This window comes from Notolepis coatsorum (assembly GCF_963971535.1).
Source record: "Notolepis coatsorum genome assembly, chromosome: 1".
In the NCBI taxonomy this organism is placed as follows: Eukaryota; Metazoa; Chordata; class Actinopteri; order Aulopiformes; family Paralepididae; genus Notolepis; species Notolepis coatsorum.
This window is the reverse complement of record NC_140165.1, coordinates 225,326,880-225,352,545: the sequence shown is the minus strand read 5'-3', so window position 1 is coordinate 225,352,545 and position 25,666 is coordinate 225,326,880. Positions and strand designations below refer to the sequence as shown.

The window sequence follows — 25,666 nt, the reverse complement described above, 5'->3', positions numbered from 1 at the left end:
TCTCACCCATAGTCGTTACTACAAAGAAAAACGCAGAATTACGCCTCTGTGTGGACCTGAGGGAGCCAAATAAGGCAGTAGTCATAGATGGGTTTCCACTACCCCACATGGAGGAACGGTTTACAGAATTGAGGGGCGCGACACTGTTTTCGACATTAGACCTTCAGAGTGCTTATCACCAGGTTACACTACACGAGGACAGCCGTAGCTTGACGACATTCATTACTCATGATGGACTGTTTTCGCTTTAAGAGAGTGCCGTACGGACTGGCATCGGCACCCAGCTGTTTTCAACGGATGATGTCAATAATCCTTAAAGGTCTGTCGGGGGTCCAGTGCTATCTCGATGACATCATTGTCACAGGTACATCAGTGGAGGAGCACGACAGGAACCTGACGGCGGTGCTGCGACGCATAGACGACGCGGGGCTCAAGCTCAACTACTCCAAGTGTCACGTCAGGAAAACAGAGCTGACTTTCCTGGGGCACACAGTGTCAGCAAAAGGACTACAACCTGACGCATCTCACGCTGCTGCTGTGTCTGAGCTACCCCCACCTACAGATCTCATCAGGCTGAGGTCATTCCTGGGGCTCACAGGGTGGTATTCAAAATTCATCCCAGACTACGCCGTTGTCGTGGAGCCGCTGCGAGCGCTGCTCCGAGGGTCAGCAACATTCGACTGGACTCCTGAGGCTCAGCAGAGTTTTGAGGCAGTTAAAGGACTCATAGTTGATAGCCCTGCACTCTCACTCTTTGACCCTGAGCTGCCCACGGTCGTCACTACAGACGCATCGGACTAAGGTCTGGGCGCCGTCCTCACCCAGATGCATCCGGACGCCTCAGAAAGGACTGTGGCGTTCGCCTCCCGCACGCTGTCCCAGGCAGAGAGAAAATATTCTACTGTGGAAAAAGAGGCGCTGGGCTGTGTGTGGGCAACGGAAAAGTGGAGGACATACCTGTGGGGAAGACACTTCACACTACGGACAGACCACAGTCCCCTGACTACACTGCTCTCTTCAAAAGGTCAAGGTAGAGCGGGCATGCGCGTGGCCAGGTGGTCCGCTAGGCTAATGTCATTCTGCTATGACATTCAGTACAAGCCCGGCAGAGAAAACGTCACTGCGGACTGCCTGTCCCGTCTCCCACTACCCGGCTCAGAACCTAGCCAGGAGGAGGACGTGGAAGTGGAACCCTTGTCTCTAATCTCTCAGCTATCACGGCGGCAGAGTTCAAAGCTGCATGCACTGCCTGCCCGGTGCAACTGAAACTATGTGAGATACTCACCTCCAGATGGCCTAAATCCAAAAAGTATCTAGACCCGGACCTACGGATGTTCTTCAAACTACAGAACAAACTCTCTCTACACGATGACTGTGTCGTGCGAGGCCCATATAGACTGCTCGTCCCAGAGAGTCTACAGCCCAAACTGATCTCCCTGGCTCACGACACTCACCAGGGAATCGTGAGGACAAAACAGAGACTCAGAGAAGTATACTGGTGGCCTGGCATGGATGCCCAGGTTGAGTCGGCTATCAAAGCATGCAACACATGTCAGTCACATGACAAGTCAGCAGTCGCACCCACCTCTCCACTGAAGCCTGTGCCCTATCCTACGGGGGCTTGGGAGAAGCTGGCAATTGACGACATAACAGAGTATGATTCTATTTCATCCTTTATAAACAATATTATATTCATAGTAATATAATAATAATGTTTATATTGTTGGTTTATCACCATAATGGTAAAATAGTTTTTTGAAAAGGTAATGAAAAGAAAAAAAGAAAAAATAATGAATGAATCTAAAAAAGGAAGCTGGTCAGGGGGAATTTAAAATGCATGTGCTGATTTAGTAAACAAGTTTAAAGGCCCAATCCGTGTTCCAAATGTAAACAAATGGGAGCGACCTCAAAATGAGGACATAAGAATGGAGGTACGTTTTCATTCTCTAGTTCAGTGGTTCTCAACCTGTGGTACGCGTACCACTACTGGTACTTGGTGGTACTGCTGGTGGTACTAAATAAAAAATTATTATAATTTTTTTTTATATATTTTTTTGCAGTCAGGCCACTGCAGGCCAGGCCAGTGTTTCTAGTTGCGGCGGCACGATAGTTAGATAACCTAGGTGGGGAACAACCAGGAGATCACTGTGACAGAGAGTAATGCAGTCTAAACCGTCATAAATCTTTTATTCAACTTCAGCCCTGATCATAACCATTTTTATTTTTAGATTTTTTGTAATGTCAGATAAAAAATGAAATACTCTGAAAAGAGTTGTTTTAAAATCTGACACAGGGAAAGATACATTTTTTATTTTTTTTACATTTTTTTTTCGGGGAAATATCTACAGGGAAGGTCTCAAAGATCGACCAGTCGATCAAGATCGACGGGTTGGTGACCAGGGGCGTTTTTAGGGTTAGAAAACATTGGGGGCTTCATCCCGGGGGGGTGGAGGGGGGCTCCCCCCCCCCTTTTTTTTTTTTTTTTTAAACACAGAAATACGCAATTTTAGAATAATTAGAGATGAATACTGAAGAACTCGAATCATTAGAGGTTCTCAAAGTGAGGTCCATGTCCATGAGAGGGATCTGGGCTGTTCCCATAGAAAATTCAAAGTTAACAGGACCAAATCATCAGTTTCTTATTTATTTATTTAACCTTTATTTTGCCAGATAAAACATTGATCTGGTCCAAGAGGCCCCAACAGGAGTACAAATATACATATATACACATATATATACATATATATATATATATATATATATATATATATATATATATATAATATATATATATACATATACTGTACATATATACACACATAAACACCAATAACAAAATAAAAACAGTTAAGAATCATACACATAAGCAAATAAACAAACAAACAAACAAACATTATGCACAGCCTATGTACAAAAGAAATAAACAGTTCATCTCTAGTCTTTACAGTTTTCTTCAATTGCATAAACACTCAAATCAAAAGTATTACACAATTATCAAAACCTTACACTCAAGGAGCAAAACGTAGGCCCAGATTTGCACCCCTATAAGCACAATATCAGCCTCACACTTTTTGCAAAACAATACACACAGTGATTTGCAAAACACTAAACACACTTCCATTACATTAGACACAGAATGTCAAATTACCACACATATGAGCCAATTGTTTAAACACAGCCATCAGATGCACAAACACACCATTGCTTAATTGTAGATACACCAATCAGGTTTAAGCACTATAAAAAAGGAGCAGGTGAGTTCACCTGTCTTCAACCAAAATGGAAAGAGAGTGAAGTACTGTACACAGAGAACGTGAAAATATACAATACATTCACCAAACACTACACAAGACAACCAATGATGCAGACTGATGAAAATATACATTTTCTCCCATTTTCCCAAATCAGTCAACATGTCAACATGGAGAATCACAACAAAAAATTATCTTGCCAGATCCATAGGCAAAGAGATAATGTCTAGTATTTTCTGTACTCTATTTACATTTTTTCAAAATTGTTTTTGTTTTACTGTAATTTTAACCTGTACTGGATACAGTATTTTATGTTTGTCTGATATTTGCTGAGCTTACAGTGTTATGCACATAGTAGCATGAAAACTGGGACGAACATTTATATTTTCATCAGTCTGCATCATTGATTTGGGTATATGGAGAGAAAATGTTTTTTTTAGCAGTCTGCATCATTGATTTGGGTATATGTAGATAAATAAATTATATTTTCATCAGTCTACTCTACAGCATTGGTCTTGTGTAGTGTTTGGTGAATTTATTGTATATTTGCACATTCTCTGCATACTTCACTTACAGTACTCTAATCACTGAGAAGTAGAATTGCTAAATGTGTTTTAGGTTAAGCACAGCAGTGTGTGTAACTGGTTCAAACAGAATTGAGTCATATGAAACGTGTGTTTCATATGGTAACAAAATGTAGTTTTTATAAATTAGTGTATGGTTTTGACAAGTGTTTAATTTAGCAAAGGATCTGAGGTGTTCTGATAATTGTGTGTGTGGTTGTGCTAATTGTGTGTTTTGAAACACCGGGCCCCGTTTTCAAAATCATGCTTAAGCAATCGAAAAAAAAACTATTGTGTGTTTCATTATAATTATGTTTCAGTCTTCTCATAAAAAAAATATTCGATTTTTGGGTCTTTTCCTGCCTTTGGTCCGCTTTGCATTCACATCTCAAATGAACCGTAGCAGAGTGAATGAGCTTTCACACCACCCCAAATCAACCGGACTATCCGAGGAAATGAACCAGGGTTCGATTAAAGCTTATTATAGTTTATCACAGTATCATGAGCATGTCTTTGTCAGTGGACACTGGACATGGGTATGGATGGCTCCAGGTGCTGCTGTGTTAAAGTGCACATCTTCAAGTCCACAAATCGGTGAATGAAAGAATGATAGGATCAAATGAAAACTACTTACTAAAAATGGATTAAAAGTACTAAAAACCAACAAAAAATACCAAACACTAACAAACATTCAGCACAGTCAATGGGGATGCTGACATAAGAAAAAAAGTTAAAAAAAAAGTTAAAAAAAAAAAAAAAAATGTAAACAATTTTTTTATTTTTTTTTTAAAGGTCCGGGGCTAGGAGAAAAACATCCGGGGCTAAAGCCCCGGAAGCCCAGGGCTAACGACGCCACTGGACCACTGCTATAAAGTATAGATATAGCTCTACAAAGACACATCGGTTTGTCAACAAACCTTGGTCCTCTAGCACCATATTAGACGGCGCCGAACGGTCGTCAAAGTGTTAAAGAGGCCATAGTGTCCCCTGAATCAAGTAAATGGGAGAGAGCAATGGATGAGGAGATGAGGTCCCTAGAGGACAACCACACCTTCACGCTAACCAAGTTACCAGAGGGCAGACAGACAGTTGGAGGAAAATGGGTGTATTCAATCAAGGAGGGTATTGAAGGCCACGATAAGTACAAAGCGAGGTTTGTAGCTAAGGGTTACAGTCAGAGGGAGGGGATAGACTACGGTGAAACATTCTCCCCCACAGCCAATCTGACCAGTATAAGGGTAGTGGTGCAGAAAGCAGCTGAGGCAATTTAATTCTACATCAGATAGATGTGAAAACAGCCTATCTGCACGCACCCATAGATAGGGAGATATACATGGAACAACCTGAGGGTTACGAAAAGAAAGGGGAGACGCTAGTGTGTAAGCTGGGAAAATCCATTTACGGCCTGAAACAGTCTGGGCGAAATTGGAACGAGATGCTTCATACATGCCTTATCGAAGATCACTTCCTACAGAACCCAGTAGACCCCTGTGTTTACTCGAGGGAGTCAGAGGAGTCAGGAAAAGTGATCATCGTCATTTGGGTGGATGATTTGATCATAGCAGCAGACAACACCAGAAGCCTAGCACAGGTGAAAGAGATGCTCTCCACCAGATTCAAAATGAAAGACCTTGGGAGGTTAAAGCATTTTCTAGGTATGGACTTTGAACAGTCTGCAAATTGTGTAAAAATATCCCAGAAGAGATATGTGGAAAATATCCTGAAACGTTTCGACATGCAACAATGTAGATCAAGGGAAACACCATGTGATCAAAAACTAGACTATCAGGAGGATGCTCAGAAACTGACATATGTAAAAATGTATAGAGAAGCTGTGGGTAGCCTCATTTATTTAACAACATGTACCCGCCCTGACCTATGTTTTGTAGTGAGCAAACTGTCACAGCATTTCGCTGACCCCACAGAGGAGCATTGGATCACAGCAAAACATGTTTTTCGTTATCTTAAAAGGTACAGCAGACAGACAACTGTGTTTCAGAAAGAGCAGCGAGGGTCTAGGACTTAAAGCCTACAGTGATGCAGACTGGGCAGCTGACACCACAGATAGGAGGAGTTAGGTTATTGTGTGAGTTTGAACGCAGACAGCTCACTGGTTTCGTGGAAAACAAAGAAGCAGCCCACCGTGGCTTTATCAACTTGTGAAGCCGAATATATGGCTCTAGCTATGACCATACAGGAGTGTATTTATCTGGAACAACTGCTCGAAGGGATGGATACCTATGTATATAAGAAGACTGTTGTTTACGAGGACAACCAGAGAACCATTGCTAGAAACCCTGTGTGCCGACAGAGATGTAAACATGTCGATATAAAATACCATTTCATCAGATCTGTCATCAGAGAAGAAAGGATGACACTGATTATTGTCCAATGGACGACATGGTAGCATGTCGAAACCTGCTTCCAAATTAAAATTGAAGAGATTTGCAGAGGCCATGTTTGGTGTGTAGATATTGACTGCCATACTCTGTTGATGTTTTGGATTATATTATTTCCTTTGTAAAATGTCTTTCGAAGAAGTTCCCCAGTATGCTAATACAAACCTAAGTGGGAGTGTTGAAGTCAGAGGTTCTAGGTAGGATTGTTATTAACTGTCTATCTGTATATATAACTGTTTCCACTAGAGCGTGCTCTAGGCGGAGCTACTCAAGACCCCACCAGGTGGCGAGTATAAATAGATATGTCTCCTCCTACTCGATCTCTCTTCCCCCACCTACCTCTCACGAGAAGGACTCATGTGTTACTGCTCTTACCATGTGAATAAAGAAACCACGCCAGTTAAAGGCGAAAGATAGAAACCATGCCTCTTGACCACATTATTGTCGCCCTATAGCCGGATTCTGTCAACACACCAGAATGCAAGTTCAAGTTTCTTTATTAGTTGTCATACAGAAGTACATAATACTTTTATACAAAATGCTTCTTTCTCTTACGCTCCAGAGATGGTGCTAGACAAAAATAGATAAGTATAAAATCAGTATAGCAAGTATAAAATAGAAGTCAAGTACGTAGACAAAAGTGTTCAGTATATACATATATACAATGTACAATGCAGAGTAGAAGTAACTGGGTTACTGTTACAAAGGGTCAGATTAAACCGAATATATATATTTATTGCCTGAGATCCCATGTATAATATTTGTATATCGTTTGATATCCCTTGTATATTCTTTGTACATATACACGGAATATCCCTTTACCTGGTACAGGACAGACCATAATATTCGTTCTCCTATTGGAAGCGATCCCCTAGGCGCCACGGCCATACCCCCCAATGTCTAGTTCAAAGCCACCGCCAAGGCTTGTCTCAACATGCCCAGGTTTGCGCAAGAATACGAGACAGAAATAAGGCTGGTACTAGATTGTTCACCGTACGTATAAATACGTTGCAGGTGGATACAGCAGTTAGTTAACCTAGAAACGTGTTACCCTCAAACGTAAAGCCTTCATCACGAGTCAACGACCAAGTGAAGTGAGCAACCGTGCATCTAAATAGAGCACTTATAACCGCGTGCGAATAGGACAGTAAAAGTGTCAGAGCTTAGTGGAAGAACGTCAAGTTCGACCTAGTTAATGTGAAGTACCGCTCACCGGAGAATCTACACCGGTGAATGCAGAGCCCTTTCCGGCTGGATTATTGCTTTGGTCCTGTGGCTGTTGGAGCGGAGGAGAATCGTCTACACCCACTACTGTGTGGGATTTACCCGTGAGGAACATCACTCGAGCCCGTCTCTAGGAGAGGCTGGCTGGTTTTCACCTATGCTGCACGCATACTTGGATTATAGCTGCTGCTTTCGTCTGCCGATCAAGGGAGTAATGTACCGCCTCCCGTAGCTGGAGCTTATTGATTCCCCGTTGATCCAGAGTTTGCATTCGAACATTCCTCCCCCCTGCTGGCTTACAACCGGTGGGAACCCTTTTAGTATCTCCAGCGGACCTACTAGTGTACCATATATAGTTCCTATGATACAGGTGGTATTCATTATCTCCTGCGTAATATTCTAATGGACTTACGCTCTTGACCTATTCATGCACATTCTTCGCCTTACAAGCGCGACTCTAATTCTCAAGTAATGTAAGATAATCTTCGTGCTGCTAATAAATATTATTCTAACCTATATTTGTTGTGGAACCGTGTCATTGTGGAGGTGTTCATCTCATATACCTGTGTACTGTATGGCCAGTAGTAATGTACATAAGACAGTAGTGGTTTAATGATACCATACTTATTTAATACAGTCAGGGAATTGTACCCCTCAGTTACAGTTACAATACAATATACTATACAGTGCAAAGCAGAAATGGGATGAGGTACAATTTAGGTACATTTTACAGTAAGGTGTAATGAGGTATGGGTTGTAGAGCAAATTCTTTACCAATAAATATAAAGTGTGTTTAGGTGTAAATTGTACATTGTACATAATTAATCACTGTCTGTGATTAATTATGCGCTACTGTCTACTGTCACTTGGCTTATGCATGGCAGGTATTTGTTCAGTGTGACAACATTTTTGGGGTTTTTCTTTTTTTAAACTTATTAAAAGTGAATGTGACACACATTTGGAGAAATAATGAAACATATAAACAAAAACTGTCCAATCAGCTTTATTAAACGCACGATTTCTGCTATGTTACTGCTTTCGGTCCAATTATGTTCTCAACTCAAGCAGACCGAGACCACCTCAAACAGGTGGAGCGGGTGTGGATGTTTGGTGCGGACCCCAGTTCCCACATTAATGACCATGGGGGGTAAACACTCCAGGGTTGGTAAATAAGAACGAGCCTATGGTATAATGTTTTTCTGTGCTGTCTTGGCCTCAGGTTTGTGAATGATAGAAGGACGTGGGACATCCACAGGCAGTTCCTCTGGGGACCCGCTCTACTCATTACCCCTGCCTTAGACCAGGTACACACACACACACACACACGCACGCACACACACACACACACACACACACACACACACACACACACACACACACACACACACACACACACACACACACACACACACACACACACACACACACACACACACACACACACACACACACACACACACACACACACACACACACACACACACACACACACACACACATCACACAGACTATGATATATGCTAACACACAGCATGTGACAAACAGTGAAAGATATCACCCATTCAAACTGTATTGAATAAATGGCTGTCAGTCATTCTCTGCTCTCTGCTCTCTGCTCTGAGAGGCCTCTCCTCCTCTGGCCGTATCCCTCTCTGCTTCTCTCAGCATCACTCGTGTTGGTTGACTGTCCGATGGCTGTCTTTTATTGACAGGGAGCCACCCAGGTGGACGGTTATGTTCCCGACGCGCTCTGGTACGACTTCCACACGGTGAGTCAGCAACGACAATGACAACAACGATCGCATCACAAAGCATATCTACAATTACAATCTGAATGAGGACGGCAACACAAATAACAACAGTGATAATGACAATAACAATAGCAACAGTTATTCAACGATAGTAATCATTACTTCATCTTTTTCCTCCTGGCTATATGACTCATACCATCTGTTTACCACACACGTCCTGCTCTTACTTCCTGTGTGTCGATAGAATGTTTGAAGAGGTGTTTTTTCTCAGGATTTTGTGAAACATAGTTGCGATCTTCAATAAGCCAGTTTCCCTTTTTCTCAGATCAAAGCCTACACCATGGTGTAGATATAATTGTATCTTTTCAGAGAGTAAAAAAAAACATCTTCAGGTAATCCTTTTTATAAGCCCTGGTTACACATGGTAAATGGACTGCATTTATATAAAAGCACTTTACAACTCATGCCTCACATTCACCCATTCACACACACATTCACACATCAATGGCAGAGGCAACCATCCAAAGTCGGCCAGTGTGGAATCTTGATTCAAATGTATATATATTGAGGCAAATTTATATACTGTATATCGTTTTTAATTATTATTTTATTTTTATTTTGTTTAATGGTGACATTTGCATGATCAGTTTTCTATCGCTCATTGCACGTCACATCAGATCAATTAACCTTGTCGGAGTGGGCGCCATGTTTGTGACTGTGAGCTAAGCAGGCAACTGGTCCCACATCCCACTCACTCAATACAACATGGGGAGGGGGTGATAGTTTAAGGGTGAAACTTGTTGGTCCCCGCCCCCCCCCCCCCCCCCCAGAAAAGTGTGGCATATAAATTAGGAACGCCACTGTAGATGGGCATGGCTCACAAGAGAAATAAAACAATAGACAATCCTAACAAAACAATATAAATAACTAAGAACAGAGACAGGTACTGATATAGTCATTCACAAGTGCTTTCAATTCAGATGGAGTTACCAACTCCTTTAGTTTCAAGTGCTTCTGTAGTCTATTCCAAGCAGAGGGAGAGGATAACATGAAAGCTGTCTTTCCCATCTCTGTCTGAGCATGTGGGGGCAAACAGAAAAAATACATTTTGAGATCTGAGGCTTTAGTTGCTGTTTGATCTCTGTGCAATATATATGCACAGGTAGGCGTGACTTTAGCCAGAATATCTTTATAATAATAATAATACAACTTTATTTGTATTGCACATTTCATACAGAAACTGCAGCTCAAAGTGCTTCACAACAGAAAAAAGACAGGCATAAAATGAGCACATAAAGTGCAGACATCCCAACAGGCCACCTTGTTTATGGTTTATGGTAAAAATAGACAATAATCGAAAGAGTAAGATAGAATAAACAGAGTAAAATAGTGCAATAAATAGTAGAATATAATAGACATGAAATTAGCACATAAAGTGCAAACATATATAATCACAGTTTTTTTTACACTTTTTATACTTCTGGATTACTGTTCAACAGTTCAAAGTCGTATTTACCTTCTCTGTTTAGTATCCACAAACCTGACAGTCTTCCCTCCTGTTTGATACCCACTTTGACCCTTTATAGATAAATATATACCAGTATGGCTCAGCCTATGGACAGAGACTCCCAACGTGCCCTCGAATACCGTGTGCGGTGATGAGTGAGGGTTTCATTGCGGGGCAAAACAGTGGCTCAGGAGGGAGATTGGTCGTCTGGTGATCGCAATGTTCTCTGGTTCGATTCCAGCTCTTCCCGGCAACGCGTCAAAGTGTTGAGTAACACTTAGCCCCTAACTGCTCCTGATGAGCAGGTTGGCACCTTGCATGGTCGCCTCCACTGTCGGTGTGTGTGAATGTGTGAGTGAATGGGTGAATCTGAGGCATATACGTGTTATGTACCATGAGCCTGATCATTCCTGTGTCACTGGGCATGCAGGTGAGGGCTACTAATTAGCTAATTGCTGCTGATTGGTTACCTGCTGGCATGGTTAAAACCAGGCCTTCAGACACACATGCAGGTCTGTCTGTGGTTAGAGGGAGAGTTGTCACGTTCTTCCAATCCTGGCTTGTACTTTAGTTTATACCAGTAATTCCTTGTTAGAGTAGCATTTTGAGTTTAAGCACGGGTTTTGGTGTTGGTTTGCACATAGGTTGCATGCCTTTGAGCCAGGGTCGTAACATACGTTATTAGTGCTTTGGGTAAACGCTGTATATGAATGCAGTCCAGTCACCATCCATTCAACACACTGTGATAAATCTGACATGATGAGCCTCATACAACAGATCTTCAGGACTCAAAGGAGGAGCGGGTCTTGTTTCTGAAATAGAACCCCTCACTTCAACCTCAGTTAATTTTTCACAATTACCAACATGTGGTTTACTGGATAAGAAAGACAAGTCGTCACGTCAAATACCAAGATTTTCCTAATTCAGTGCAAACTCCAATCCAGCAGTGAGGTAATGTAGGGTTCCATGAATAGTAACAATTCAAAACAACAAGAGTATCAAAAGTGTTGTCAGGGTTCTTCCCAGCATGTGAGAACAGCACTAACTTGACACTCGCTGCATGGTCTCTCTCATGTAGCAGATTAGACAACTCAGCAGTGATCCAGGGATTCTCACAGCCTTCACTCTGTACTTACACATTATATTATATTTTGCTGTCATCTTTGATTGAAGTTCAAATTCAAGTCCCTCCTGATAACAATTAATAGTTGTTTAATTTAAAACACATCAGATAAAAAAAAATTCGTTGTGTATATAATCCATTTTATGTCTGTACATACTGTACCTTCATTTAATCATTTTTACATATCTGTAAAAATATATATCTGTACATATCCCTTACCTACTCTTACTAGTTACACTGCTGGTCAGTACAACGTACTTCCATAGTATCTTTTTACCTGTATCACTGTACATATTAATACTACAAATCTGTACATACATCTCATTAGCACTAATACTCAGTAGTACTCATTGGGGTGTAACGGTACACAGAAGCCACGGTTCGGTACGTACCTCGGTATTGGGGTCACGGTTCGGTACGAGTTCGATACAACAGAAAAAATATATTTATAATAATTATTATTATGTGTGTTAAAAAAAAATATATATTAATATACATTTTCTTTCTTTTTTTTCTTTCTTTTTTTTAAAAGTTTAATTTATATATTATATTTATGATAATTATTATTTATTATTATTAAATAGAATAATTTTCTATAGGCTTGCCGTGGTAGTCAGTGATACTGGTGTCATTCTGTGTTCAGGCATCCACTTGCCTACTGCCCCTTTAACAACTTATCCTTGCTAAGTTTCACTTTCACTTCTAGAGAGTATTTAACTTCACGACGAGACTGAATAAACACAGTGGAGCTCAGATGATCTGTCCGGAAAAGTATGTTTCTTTGTTTTATTTGATTGTGCCTGTGAGTCCGAAGGGGGAGAATGTTGATGTGTTTGTTGGCGTGCGTGTGTGTGTCTGCGACGCGTGTGTGTTTCTTTCCATTGGTTTAATTTGGTTAAAACGAAAGAAAACGAAAATTGTAATGACCCTGCAGCTGTTCCAATGTAAATGTGCCTTTCTCCGTGCACTTTCGCCGCTCTGAAGTCTGACTTGGTGTGCCCGGCCACACTCGCATGGACCTCGCGAGTGCCTGCATGTGGGACTGGTGTGACTGCGCTGTGGCGCGTATTCGTCGTATGGGCGCGCGTACCGCACCGTGACGGCCGTACCGTAAATTCGTGGGACGAATACACGTACCGTTACACCCTATTTTATACCCAGTTTAATCACCTATACATTGTATATTACTAGGGATGTTCGATATTGGCTTTTTTTACTGATATACTGATATTGTCCAACTCTTAATTTCCGATACCGATATCAACCGATATCAACCGATACCGATATATGCAAGGTTCCCCCCCCCAAAAAAACAGAACAATTTCAGGTAATTAAGATTACATATCTCTTGTCGTGGAATTAACACAACATTATGCATACTTTTGACAATAAAAAAATCAGAATGTGTTCTTACTTGCTTGCATGGGTAAATAAAGGTTAAATAAATTTTTCTTTAACCGATAATTTCCGATATCACATTTTAATAATAATAGTAATAATAATAAATTGGATTTTAAGAGAGAAGCGCCTTTCTCAGACTCAAGGACACTGTACAAGGAAAGGGTAAATTTTTTTTTTAAATATATATATATTAGTGCTGTCAAACGATTAAAATATTTAACTCGATTAATCGCATGATTGTCCATAGTTAACTCGCGATTAATCGCAAATTAATCGCATTTTTTTTATTTTTATTTTTTTTACCTTAAACAGATCTTTTTCAAGTTCCAAGTTTTAATACTCTTATCAACATGCGAGTCAACAAATGCTTGCTTTGTGCAGCCATTTAACACAAAAGGATGACCCTCATGCATTGCTAATTTGCATCAAATTCAAAACAGAGTGATGCACAAAATAACTTAAAAGAAAATAATAATTTAAAACAATGAATAAAGTGTGCATGAAATAATAGGGGAAAGAAAACGTTAGGAACTTGTTACATTCACACACACAAGGGCTGATTAATCACACACCCCCCTCTCTCCCTCACACACACACTCTCCCAGCTCTTTTTCTCTTTTGCCCCTTCCTCATCTCTCTCACCCCCCTCTCTCTCTATATCTCACACACACACACACACACACACACACACACACACACACACACACACACACACACACACACACACACACACACACACACACACACACACACACACACACACACACACACACACACACACACACACACACACACACACACACACACACACACACACACACTTCAGAAACAAACATAGTATCAATGAGAGCATCAATAATACACCTGAGTGAAGTCTAGTAAAAAAAAATAAAAACATAATATATTATATATACAAAATAAAAATGATGCATATATGTGTATAGTAACAACAGGAAAAAAAACAAATAAGATAAAAAAAGGAAGCAAGGTGCTGTCCAATTGGATGAAGTGGTTAAAATGAACAAACAAAAAACTGAAAACAAAACAAAAACAAACAAACAACAAAACAAAACAACGGGATCTGTGGCTTAAAAGAAAAGAGTCGGGTGGGCTACTTGGGAGCAGTGCCGTGTTGCGTGAAGGTAAGTGTGAACATGTGGGTTTTTAGGTGGGTTTTGAAGAGGTTGATGGTGTCAGAGCCTCGGATGGAGGGGGAGAGGGAGTTCCACAGCCTGAGGGCAGCTACAGTGTGGAACGCCTGGTGCGGGGGATGGTGAGGAGGTCGGAGTTGGAGGAGCTGTTGTACTAGTGCTGGAGTGTAGGGGTGGAGTAGGTTGGTCAGGTAGGAAGGGGCCAACCTGTGCAGGGATTTGTAGGTGAGGAGGAGGATCTTGTAGGGGATTCGGTAGTTGATGGGGAGCCAGTGGAGTTTTTGCAGGGTGGGGGTGATGTGCTGCCAGGGTTTGGTGCACGTGACGGCGCTCGCAGCAGAGTTTTGGACGTACTGTAAGCGATCCAGAACCTTCTTGGAAGCACCAAGAAGGATTCCGTTACAGTAGTCGAGGCTGGAAGTGATGAAGGCGTGAATGAGTGTTTCCGCTGAGGTGTCGGAGAGTGAGGGGCGGAGGCGGGAAATACTTCTGAGGTGGAAGAAGGCGGATCTGGTGACAGACTTGACGTGAGGGTGAAATGAGAGGGTTGAGTCCAGTATTACGCCCAGGTTCCTTACCTCCGTGGAGGGGCAGATGAAGTAGCCATCCACGGAGAGAACAAGATGGTAGATCTTTTGGAGGAGGGCTGGGGAGGCTACAACTATTAATTCTTTAATTCATTAATTAATTAATGCCAATATCGGCCGATAATATCGGACATCCCTATATATTACTATTGCACTTTACTGTTACATTTGCACTCTGGTGGGATGACAAACTTACTTTTGTTGTACTGTACCTGTGCTGTATAATTACAATACATTTGAATCTAATACAATATATTATTCTGGGTAACTTTTTTAAACATTCCCTTGTACTTGTTAGATTTGGTGAAGGAAAAACATAACTTTTGTCACTTTTCAGGCTGAGAATGTTGGTGTGCGTGGCCAGGTGGTTACCATGCCAACCCCTCTGAACCACATCAACCTCCATGTTAGAGGAGGATACATCCTGCCCTGGCAGAAACCTGAGAACAACACGTTCTACAGGTCAGCACACAAACACACATACAACCACACATACAACCACACACACACACACACACGCACGCGCACGCACGCACGCGCGCGCACGCACGCACGCGCGCGCACGCACACACACACACACACACACACACACACACACACACACACACACACACACACACACACACACACACACACACACACACACACACACACACACACACACACACACACACACACACACACACACACACACACACACACATTTTAATATCTTTATTTGTGTTAATATTTTTACAAAGATCCTTGACCATTCTTGAACATTCTTGAACATTCCTTGAACACAAACAATGATGGATGCACAAACCTTTGGGATCTCAAAACAACAGACTGAGTCTATGGATACAAGAATCAGTATGTGCATCTGGGAGATGTTATGCACATCAGATACTGTACATCCAGTAAGCTTTCAGGAGTTTCTTGAAACACATGTGGGATGCATTGGTATGGATTGGGAGGATCTGTGGGAGAAACATTGCCTGGACAACCTGTCGCTAGTGTTCGTTCTCACTCTCATTCTCTTGTTAGTGTCTGATCATTTAAATTTAGTGATTCATGGGTCTGGTGAGGATCTGTGATTGGATCTACAGGGCTTTCTCTAAACAATGGCATAGGGACGCAGTGCCACTATGACAACGCACCAGCGCCACCATGTGTTTAATTGTTGTAAATTTTTGTGAAAGTAAATAATATTAACTTTAAAAAAAATTTAAGCAAGTTGCAGGAAATATTATAAATAACTTCTCTTAAACTACTGTTCGTGATTCTGCCTAAAGCCAGGGCAGTGTGAGTGTATGTATGTATGTATGTATGTATGTATGTATGTATGTATGTATGTATGTATGTATGTATGTATGTATGTATGTATGTATGTATGTATGTATGTATGTATGTATGTGTGTGTGTGTGTGTGTGTGTGTGTGTGTGTGTGTGTGTGTGTGTGTGTGTGTGTGTGTGTGTGTGTGTGTGTGTGTGTGTGTGTGTGTGTGTGTGTGTGTGTGTGTGTGTGTGTGTGTGTGTGTGTGTGTGTATGTATGTATGTATGTATGTATGTATGTATGTATGTATGTATGTATGTATGTATGTATGTATGTATGTATGTATGTATGTATGTATGTATGTATGCATGTGTGTGTTCGTATGTGTGTGTGTGTGTGTGTGTGTGTGTGTGTGCGTGCATGACATGGATTAGGCCAATTAGCTTCAACAATCCTGATTCCTGAGCCTATTTTATTCAAAATGAAGATATTAATTTAGATGTACAGTAGGAGAGAGTGGGGTGAGTAGTGCCAAGGGGCATGTAGTTCCACCCCTGTTATCTAGAAAACCATAGAAGAAGTTGGTCATGTGACAACATATTTTTGAAGAGGCATCCATTTCACTCAACCTGCAGAGAAGGGAGACACCTGGCTTGAGAGGTAAGTGTTGTGAAGGGCCAGATTAACACTGAGAATCTACGTTTTATTGTTTTATATAACTTGTATATTATTTATATATATAAGCTATATCCCTTTAAGCCTCCGTTTGAATCATAGTAATATTCGCTTTCCTCATTGGATAATGCCCTTGACGTTCGCGGCGCCAAGTACCGCGCCCCTGAGTCAGGTTCAAAGGCGAGTCTGGACATGTTGGGACATGCCTGGTGCCGGCGCATTGATTCCAGACGAGAGCTGAGGCTTGGCACTAGAAAGCCCCTTAAGTATATATATCGTGGAAGGCGCAGCAGCAGTAGTGTGAACCTAATCTAGTGAACCTAACGTACGAAGTGAACAAGTGCAAGTGTCAGATCTAATGCAGTAACGTCAAGTTCGACCTAGCTTAATGTGAAGTAAAGAGTCGTCATTTAGTGTGAATCGTGTTACAGCAGTTCGTTCGGTGTGTAGCATTAACAAGCAGTTCGTTCATTTAGTAGCTAGTGTAAAACCTTAGCAAGTGTGTGCGGACTTAGTAATTAGTGCCAGCACACGAGGAAGGCCTAGTCGCAGAACTACTGGACATGTGCATATTGGAACCTGCTGCGGCGATATTGTAGAACCAGTATTGGTTGGATTATAGTGATTGTGGAACGTACTACCGTGGAGAAGAGCATCGTTAATACCCACTGTCGTTTGGATTTAACCACCTTGAAGATCTTACCTCGGGCTAGCTTCGAGGACCGAAGCTGGCTGGCTATCATCATTGCTATCGAGCATTGGATTACAGCTATTACCTTGCTACTGAGCACTTGGATTATAAGGACCGGATCCGTATGAGAACCCTTTTTCTTCAAGTGAACAGACTGAGTATCCGAACATTCTTCCTTCCTCCAGAGCTTACATCTCTGGGAGGATACCCCCTGTCTCCAGCGGTACCATCGTTTGCCCCCTATAGTGCCATCCCACGCCAGGCGGCGTTTGGTCTAGTATACCCAGCTTAGGAATTATTCATTCCAACTGACTTTGCTACTCACTGACTTTATCCTATTCTTCGCCATAAAAGCGTGATCAATTAATTCCCATTCTGTACATTGCTGCATAATAATAAATACTATAAATGATATTTCCTTGTCACCGTGCCGTCTATTCTGAGTGTCTGCCATATAATAACTGTACTGTCTGGCAAGTAATAATAATAATAATTAGCAGTGGTTTAATCTATCACAATCGTTAATCGTAACACGTTCAGCCGAACGCACAATTGGAGGGGGGCTTCCCACCCTCCAGAACATTTACAACAAGCGGTGCAAGGGGAAGGCTAAGAGAATTATTAAGGACTCGAGCCACCCGAACAACTGCCTCTTTGAACTGCTGCGGTCAGGCAAGCGATACCGGAGTCTTAAGGCGAGCACAGAAAGACTCAGAAGAAGCTTCTATCCCCAGGCCATCAGGCTGCTAAACGAACAATAAACACTATGCAACAACCATCAAATGCACACAGCACACACACCCACATGCACACACTCACTTAAACAAACAACACACTGCAGCACCCACTCTCCACACTTTAGATCACACAAACACACGTTATATTTATTAATAAAGGATTTGCACTACAACTCGTACACCTACTGTAAATTGTACCTAAATTGCACCTCATCCTATTTCTGCCTTGCACTATATAGTATTGTATATTAGTACACTACACAGTATTGTATATTATATGGTAACTCAGTTACGTCTACTCTGCATCGAACATTGTACATATGTCTATACTGAACACTGTGACCTAATTTTTTTACTTCTAATTTACATGCTATACTATGTTATTTTATTTCATACTTATCTTGTCTTGCACAGTCTCTGGAGCGTAACAGTAAGAAGCATTTTGTATAAAAGTATTCTGTACTTCTGTATGACAACTATTAAAGAAACTTGAAACTAATACAGTCAGTTACAGTAAGCACATTTATGTTCAAAAAACAGTTTTTTGCCCTCCAAAGTAAAATTTGTATGATCAAGGTTGTTATGGTTTGTAACCGACCCCAATCGCACAACACAAGACAGGTATGAGAGTAAGCCAAAACAGGGCATTTATTTATTACATAACAAAAAGAGGCACTGTCCCTTTAAGGGAGAACACAAAAACACTAGAGTCAAAGAAATATGGAAAATGCGGCACTGTGCCTTTAAGAGGCGAACAGGCTAAGGGACTAAGGCTAAGGGACAGGGCCAGGGCTAAAAGTCAAGGACCAGGACCAGGGGCGCTGGAGAGGGAGACAGGGACAGAGGCCCGGAGAGGCGGGCTGGAGACAGGGACAGAGAACAGGGTTAAGGCCTTGGACAGGGCGAGGGCCAGAGCTGCTTACAGGGATGAGGACAGGGTTCCGACGGTGGAGGCCTGGCACGGGGACAGGGGCCCGACGGCGGAGGCCTGGCACGGGAACAGGGGCCCGACAGCGGAGGCCGGGGGGAAGAGGCGCCATCCTCCCGTGGAAATAGGGAGCGGTGACGCGCCGGCTTGACGTCTGGAGTGGGAACACTGGAAAACCTCCCGTAGAGAATTAGAGAGCGAAGACGGTGTCCCACTCCAGGCACGGAGATCCTCTTCCTCCTCCTCGGGGGTGCTGCAGACGGGCAGCGCAGAACAAAGGGGTCCCAGGGGACCGGGGCGAAGAGACGCCATCCTCCCGTGGAAATAGGGAGCGATGTGCGCCGGCTTGACGTCTGGAGTGGGAACACCACTCCAGGCCTGGCACGGAGATCCTCCTCGGATGCTGCAGACGGGCAGCGCAGAACACAGGGGTCCCAGGGGACCGGGGCGAAGAGACGCATCCTCCCGTGGAAATAGGGAGCGATGCGCGCCGGCTTGACGTCTGGAGTGGGAACACTGGAAAACCTCCCGTAGAGAATTAGAGAACGAAGACGGTGTCCCACTCCAGGCAAACGGCGACAGGTGGTGATGGCTGGCACGTCGTCTCACGCCGGAGACGCGGCAGGAGATGGTAACGTACAGGATGGTAACCGTACAGAACTCTATGAACACAGAGTGAACATCGATACAGAACGACCCGACAAGGACTGGAGGGGAGTCTGCAACCTATGTACTCTCCCGAGGTGATTGCAAACTCCCAACAGGTGCGTGAAGGTAGAGGATCAAGGATGTCCAAGGGTGGGGGCTGGTGAAGAGTAGAGGAGAGTAAATCATCGCAAGGGTGGGGGCTGGTGAAGAGTAGAGGAGAGTAGACAGGGAAAACACAGGAAAAAGGTCCAGGGACAGGCGAATCCTCACAAAGGTTTTTTTATTGCTGTGTTTGAACAATTATAGACAACTTTGAAAACAGTTCACACATGTTTTAGTGCTTTAGTAAGCTACACCATGAGTCTATACAGTTAGCATGATGCTAGCTCAAAACATCTGGGGGATGCATTTTTTTCAAAATGGTAGGCTTGGGGTGATTTGTGCCAAAGGGCCTGGGTTCAATTGTGCCAGATATTCTCTTTGTTAAGTTGCCCCAACTTATTTTATTAACTATATATATTACTTTATTGTATTTTATTGTTATTGTACATTGCATTCTTGCATTTGATCACTAAAACTATGTGATATTCTTAATTTTAGACCAAAATCCATCATTCCACGCAGATATACAAACGGAAGACAGACAGGGTTTCAACTTCTCTTGAGAAGTTGGAAAGAGCAGTGAAAGAGGTGCAACAGGGGATGACTATACGTCAGGTTGGAAAGGAGATGAAGATCTGCAGGATGCTTTTACCGCTTTTGAGATTAAAATGATCTGTTTTACGTAAAATTACCAATGGCACAATTTACCCCAGTGTATTCTCTCTAATGTCACAACTTACCCCGCACCGGGGGCAAGATGTGCCACAAAACCACTTTTTTTTCTAAAGCTATATTTCTGAAACAGTTTATTTAAGATCCAAAGTGATTGTCCCCAGGGATGCACAACATCCTAAACTATATGTACATATTTTAGTTGGGGGCATTACTGTAATCCCCTTGCTTTAAAGGCACTTTAAGTAAAAAGTGGAACTTCTCACCCCACTCTCCCCTATATATATATAATTTGTGTATATAATTGTATCTCCTGTGCTGGCACAAGCACTGACATAGTGTGGGGTGGAAAGATAACACATAAAATATACACATGGAGATATACTAAAAAGCTATGGCCAGTAAAAAAATTTATTTAGTTCCCTGTTTTCAGCATTTAACTACAGGTATAGATGCATTGTATGTAATGATAAACAATGTCATAGTAACTGGTGGGTGCTATATTATTTCAAGATAATAAAGTAGTTATAATGAGTCAAAAGCAGTAATGGCATCCATACTACACAACATTTACAGGCATACTGTAAATATACTAAATCCCATCTCCTACTCTGGGTATTCAGTAGGTGGTGTCAGAGAGGCAACTACCCATGTGACCTAATGATAGTAGTAACGTTTGTAAATGTTCAATTGCACATTGAATCAATTGTTGTAAATTAATCGCTTAGAGTAATTGACTAATTCATTAAATAATAGTTGGTTGGAGCCCTAATACACAGTACTTAAATAAATAACAAATTTGGAACTTACCCTTGTGTTTGCTATTTTATTGAAGTTATGTTTTTAAGTTGCAGGAATTTAGAGCAAATGGCTTTCTTTATAGCAAATCATTTTTGCCTCCTAGATGGGGGGCACTGCCCTCCGGACCACCCCCAATTGCGACTCAAAACCATCTGATTTGAAAGCCCTGGTCTACTTTCTTGGATATATCAGTAATTGTATAGTTCCCTGGACCATTAACATTTAAACCTCATGACCAATCGTTAGGTAAGGTGCTACATGTAAACACTGATGGCATCTGGCACGTATTGCAAGTCCAGTTAGAGTACTTGATTCTTGCGCCTTCGATCAGCCTCCTGAGAGGAAAGCACTTGCGGTTCCATAAATGGCAAATAGTCCAAACAGTCCAATGATTAAGACATTGATTAACATGGTCCCATGAGTAACACAGGAAAGAAACTATGGGTCTGAGCCTGAGCCAGTTATAGGAGGTAGTTTCACCTAAATCTGTCTAAAGATAAACATGTTGAGAATGGCCCATACAATCTAGATCATAGACATCAAGATCCCTTGCATGTATTACACACAGAATACGAGCTGCTACCCTCACATAGGTGCTTCAGATCGCCCGAGTGGAAACTGAAAAGATTAAAAACTTCAGAACGTGCCACATTCAAGAAGCCTACTTAACAAGGATAGAAAATGTGTGGTCAAACCTACACGGGATAGTGCAATATAACAGGCCTGTGCAATACAATTAATTACATACTTTATCTGATGTGTTGTCTGTTTGTCTGTCTATGCTGTAACATTATCTTCTATGTTTCCTTTTTTGTAACATAAGTAAATGTCTGTACTAGGGATGCTCGATATTGGCTTTTTTACCGATACCGATATACCGATATTGTCCAACTCTTAATTTCCGATACCGATATCAACCGATACCGATATATGCAGGGTTTCCCCCCCCAAAAAACAGAATAATTTCAGGTAATTAACACTTTGATTGCCTAAGGCTAAATTCATGATATACCATCCCTTGCCAGCTCTATTTGTCTATGGAAAAGTTTCTCCAGAACATGATTTATAGCCCCAAATGCATTATATTGATGATGAAATACAGTTTGGTAGGAATCTGTGCGAGATCAAAAATTTCAATTGGACGTACTTCTAGAAGTTTCTACGTATCATCTGATGATGACCGGATGGGCGGGGGATCGCTTATAATTCCGTGGGCAGCGTTATATGATTCATCTAGTGTGGGTGATATGATCATCAGAGCAGTTTATATCGAACACGTTCAAAAATAACGCTGAATCTTACCGTATCTTCCTCGCGCCGTTGAACGATGAGCGTGGAACTGAAATATTCCTATTATGGGATGTAGAAATACATAAAAATTGGCGCTGCGAACGTCAAGGGCATTATCCAATGAGGAAAGCGAATATTACTATGATTCAAACGGAGGCTTAAAGGGATATAGCTTATATATATAAATAATATACAAGTTATATAAAACAATAAAACGTAGATTCTCAGTGTTAATCTGGCCCTTCACAACACTTACCTCTCAAGCCAGGTGTCTCCCTTCTCTGCAGGTTGAGTGAAATGGATGCCTCTTCAAAAATATGTTGTCACATGACCAACTTCTTCTATGGTTTTCTAGATAACAGGGGTGGAACTACATGCCCCTTGGCACTACTCACCCCACTCTCTCCTACTGTACATCTAAATTAATATCTTCATTTTGAATAAAATAGGCTCAGGAATCAGGATTGTTGAAGCTAATTGGCCTAATCCATGTCATGCACGCACACACACACACACACACACACACACACACACACACACATACGAACACACACATGCATACATACATACATACATACATACATACATACATACATACATACATACATACATACATACATACATACATACATACATACATACATACATACATACATACATACATACATACACACACACACACACACACACACACACACACACACACACACACACACACACACACACACAATAAATCTATTTCCAGGTTGTATAATAGTATATACGTCCAAATCATGTTGTTTATAGAGTTATTGGCAACGGATCGCTATGTATTGTGTCGAGATCGAGTCCCGGGACCTATAGAGAGTGCCCGGAAGTAATATGGACGATCAGCACTTCAACCACATAACTTCCTGTTTGGCGCTTCTGCCGATCGGCCACCAGATGGCGCTCTTGAACCGCTAGAGGTTTGAGAGGAGCTCAGAACTGTGTGTGAAGGCTGCGGATGGAAAATATGATTCCGATCACAGATTTTTGAAATATTGATATTAAAGACGAGTTACGGCGTCCTCGGCAACTTGAGCATGGCGGGGAAGGACGCCTAAACACGTTTTCGGCACTTAAAGTGTTAACATTACATATCTCTTGTCGTGTAATTAACACAACATTATGCATACTTTGACAATAAATAAAACAATAATTTGTTCTTACTTGCTTGCCTGGGTAAATAAAGGGTAAATAAATGTAAAAAAAAATATATATATATATTTGTGAAAACCGATACCGATATTTTTCAATATCACATTTTTATGCCAATATCGGCCGATAATATCGGTAGGCCGATAATATCGGACATCCCTAGTCTGTACCAACGACAACCAAATATCTTATTGTATCTTATTTTACCTAATCTTATCTTATCTTATCGTAATATAGTATGTACAATAAATTAAAACAACTGCAGAGTATGGTGGAATGGTTGGTGATTAAGGCTTTTAAATGACCAAAATATAGCAACATATTGAATTTCAGAGTTTGTTGTATGATATTCCATGTTGTATGATATTCCAGGAGCACAGAAGGTGAAAGCAGATTACTCGAGTTTAGTACAAACTCTAGGTGCTTTACGTGTAAGAGCCAATCATTGGATTGTGAACTATAGGGTCCAGATGTCCACTCCAACAGTGAAGTGAGATAATTTGGGCAATCTCCAATTATGGCTTTATATAGAAACAGATGCCAATGCAGCTCTCACCTCTCTGCTAGGAGGACCATTCAGCCCTATTATACACAATGGTCAGTAACATAACCATCACCGTTGATACATCTAATGGCTGGATGATATGTTGTGGTGGCGGTTTTAAATCACTGTAGCTTCTTCATCAGTTAACTACTTTGAATCATGTAGTTTAGGTAGTTCTATTCCATTATGGCTGCCGCTCAGCATCATTCTGCACGCACTTCACTTCGTGCACGAGCACTGAATAAAAAATTCCACAATGTACCTTTACATCCCAACATTCGTCTGGCCACACCCCTATCCGCTTACCTTCATAAGCAGGTGTGTGGTCACCTACTCGCCTCCTTCTTCACTTTCACCACGAGGAAGTGCCTTCGGTAGATCCCACACTTGACGAGGTTGTTAGCTGCAGAAAGTTGAGACGTGTTTAAATTTTTTCTTGTTTTTTTCTTCTCTCATATATTCGAAAGAAAAAAGCTAAGTCATAATGTCTACTTCGGAAGGTCGCGCTCGCAACGCCACTCTTCACCAGCGGTTCTCCATTGCCGGCTCTGTTGTGCGTCTTGGAGCGGGGTTGAGGCCTCTCTCGTGGTCGGCAGCCACGCCCGGTAGGCGTCCAATGGGTAGTTTGCCTCTCCAAAGAGCTGGTCTCCTGTGCGATGGCCTGGTTCCGGCTCTGGTTCCTCTGCTTCTGGGGAGTCGTCCGCTGTTGGGCGGCCGACTCCTTTGGTTGCGGGGGATTTGAGACGCAAACTTTTTGCGTCGGCTCGCTCCCGTCGCAAGATGGTGGCTTGCAGACGCGAACGGCCTGGTTTTGGTGAGTTGCTGGAGCCAGATGAGGATGCGTCAATCTCTACATGCCCGATGGAGACAGAGGACTACATGATAGAGGCGGACAGGTTCTTGTTTGAAGGCCGGGTGGAGACGTGTCCCCTGCCAGTCCAGGTAACACTGGAGGGGGGGGAGATGTCTCCTTGAGGTTCCCCGCCCGCAGATGTTGGGTTAGAACCTCCGACTCGGCGGCGGGATGCCCTGCTATCAGCCACATCAGAATGTGGCTCCTTGACCAGTAGTCTGCTGTATGTGAGGGACGCGGGCTCGGAGGAGGAAAGTATGCAGTGGGAACTGCGTGCTTTGTTTCCCGAGCTCATGGCGGCGGCGGCAGTCACAAACGGCGTGCCGCTGCCGC

General features: G+C 42.2%; 1 protein-coding gene across 1 annotated transcript in view; it reads left to right on the top strand.

The window, feature by feature from the left end:
- Positions 1 to 25,666, top strand: part of LOC311224138 (sucrase-isomaltase, intestinal-like) — a gene marked incomplete at both ends in the record, with an annotated part of 46,817 nt that overhangs the window by 13,022 nt on the left and 8,129 nt on the right. Inside the window, 3 exons of the mRNA XM_084308995.1 lie at positions 8,657 to 8,741; positions 9,150 to 9,206; positions 15,295 to 15,419. Of these exons, the coding sequence (XP_084165121.1) occupies positions 8,657 to 8,741; positions 9,150 to 9,206; positions 15,295 to 15,419 (267 nt within the window). The remainder of the gene's footprint in view (positions 1 to 8,656; positions 8,742 to 9,149; positions 9,207 to 15,294; positions 15,420 to 25,666) is intronic.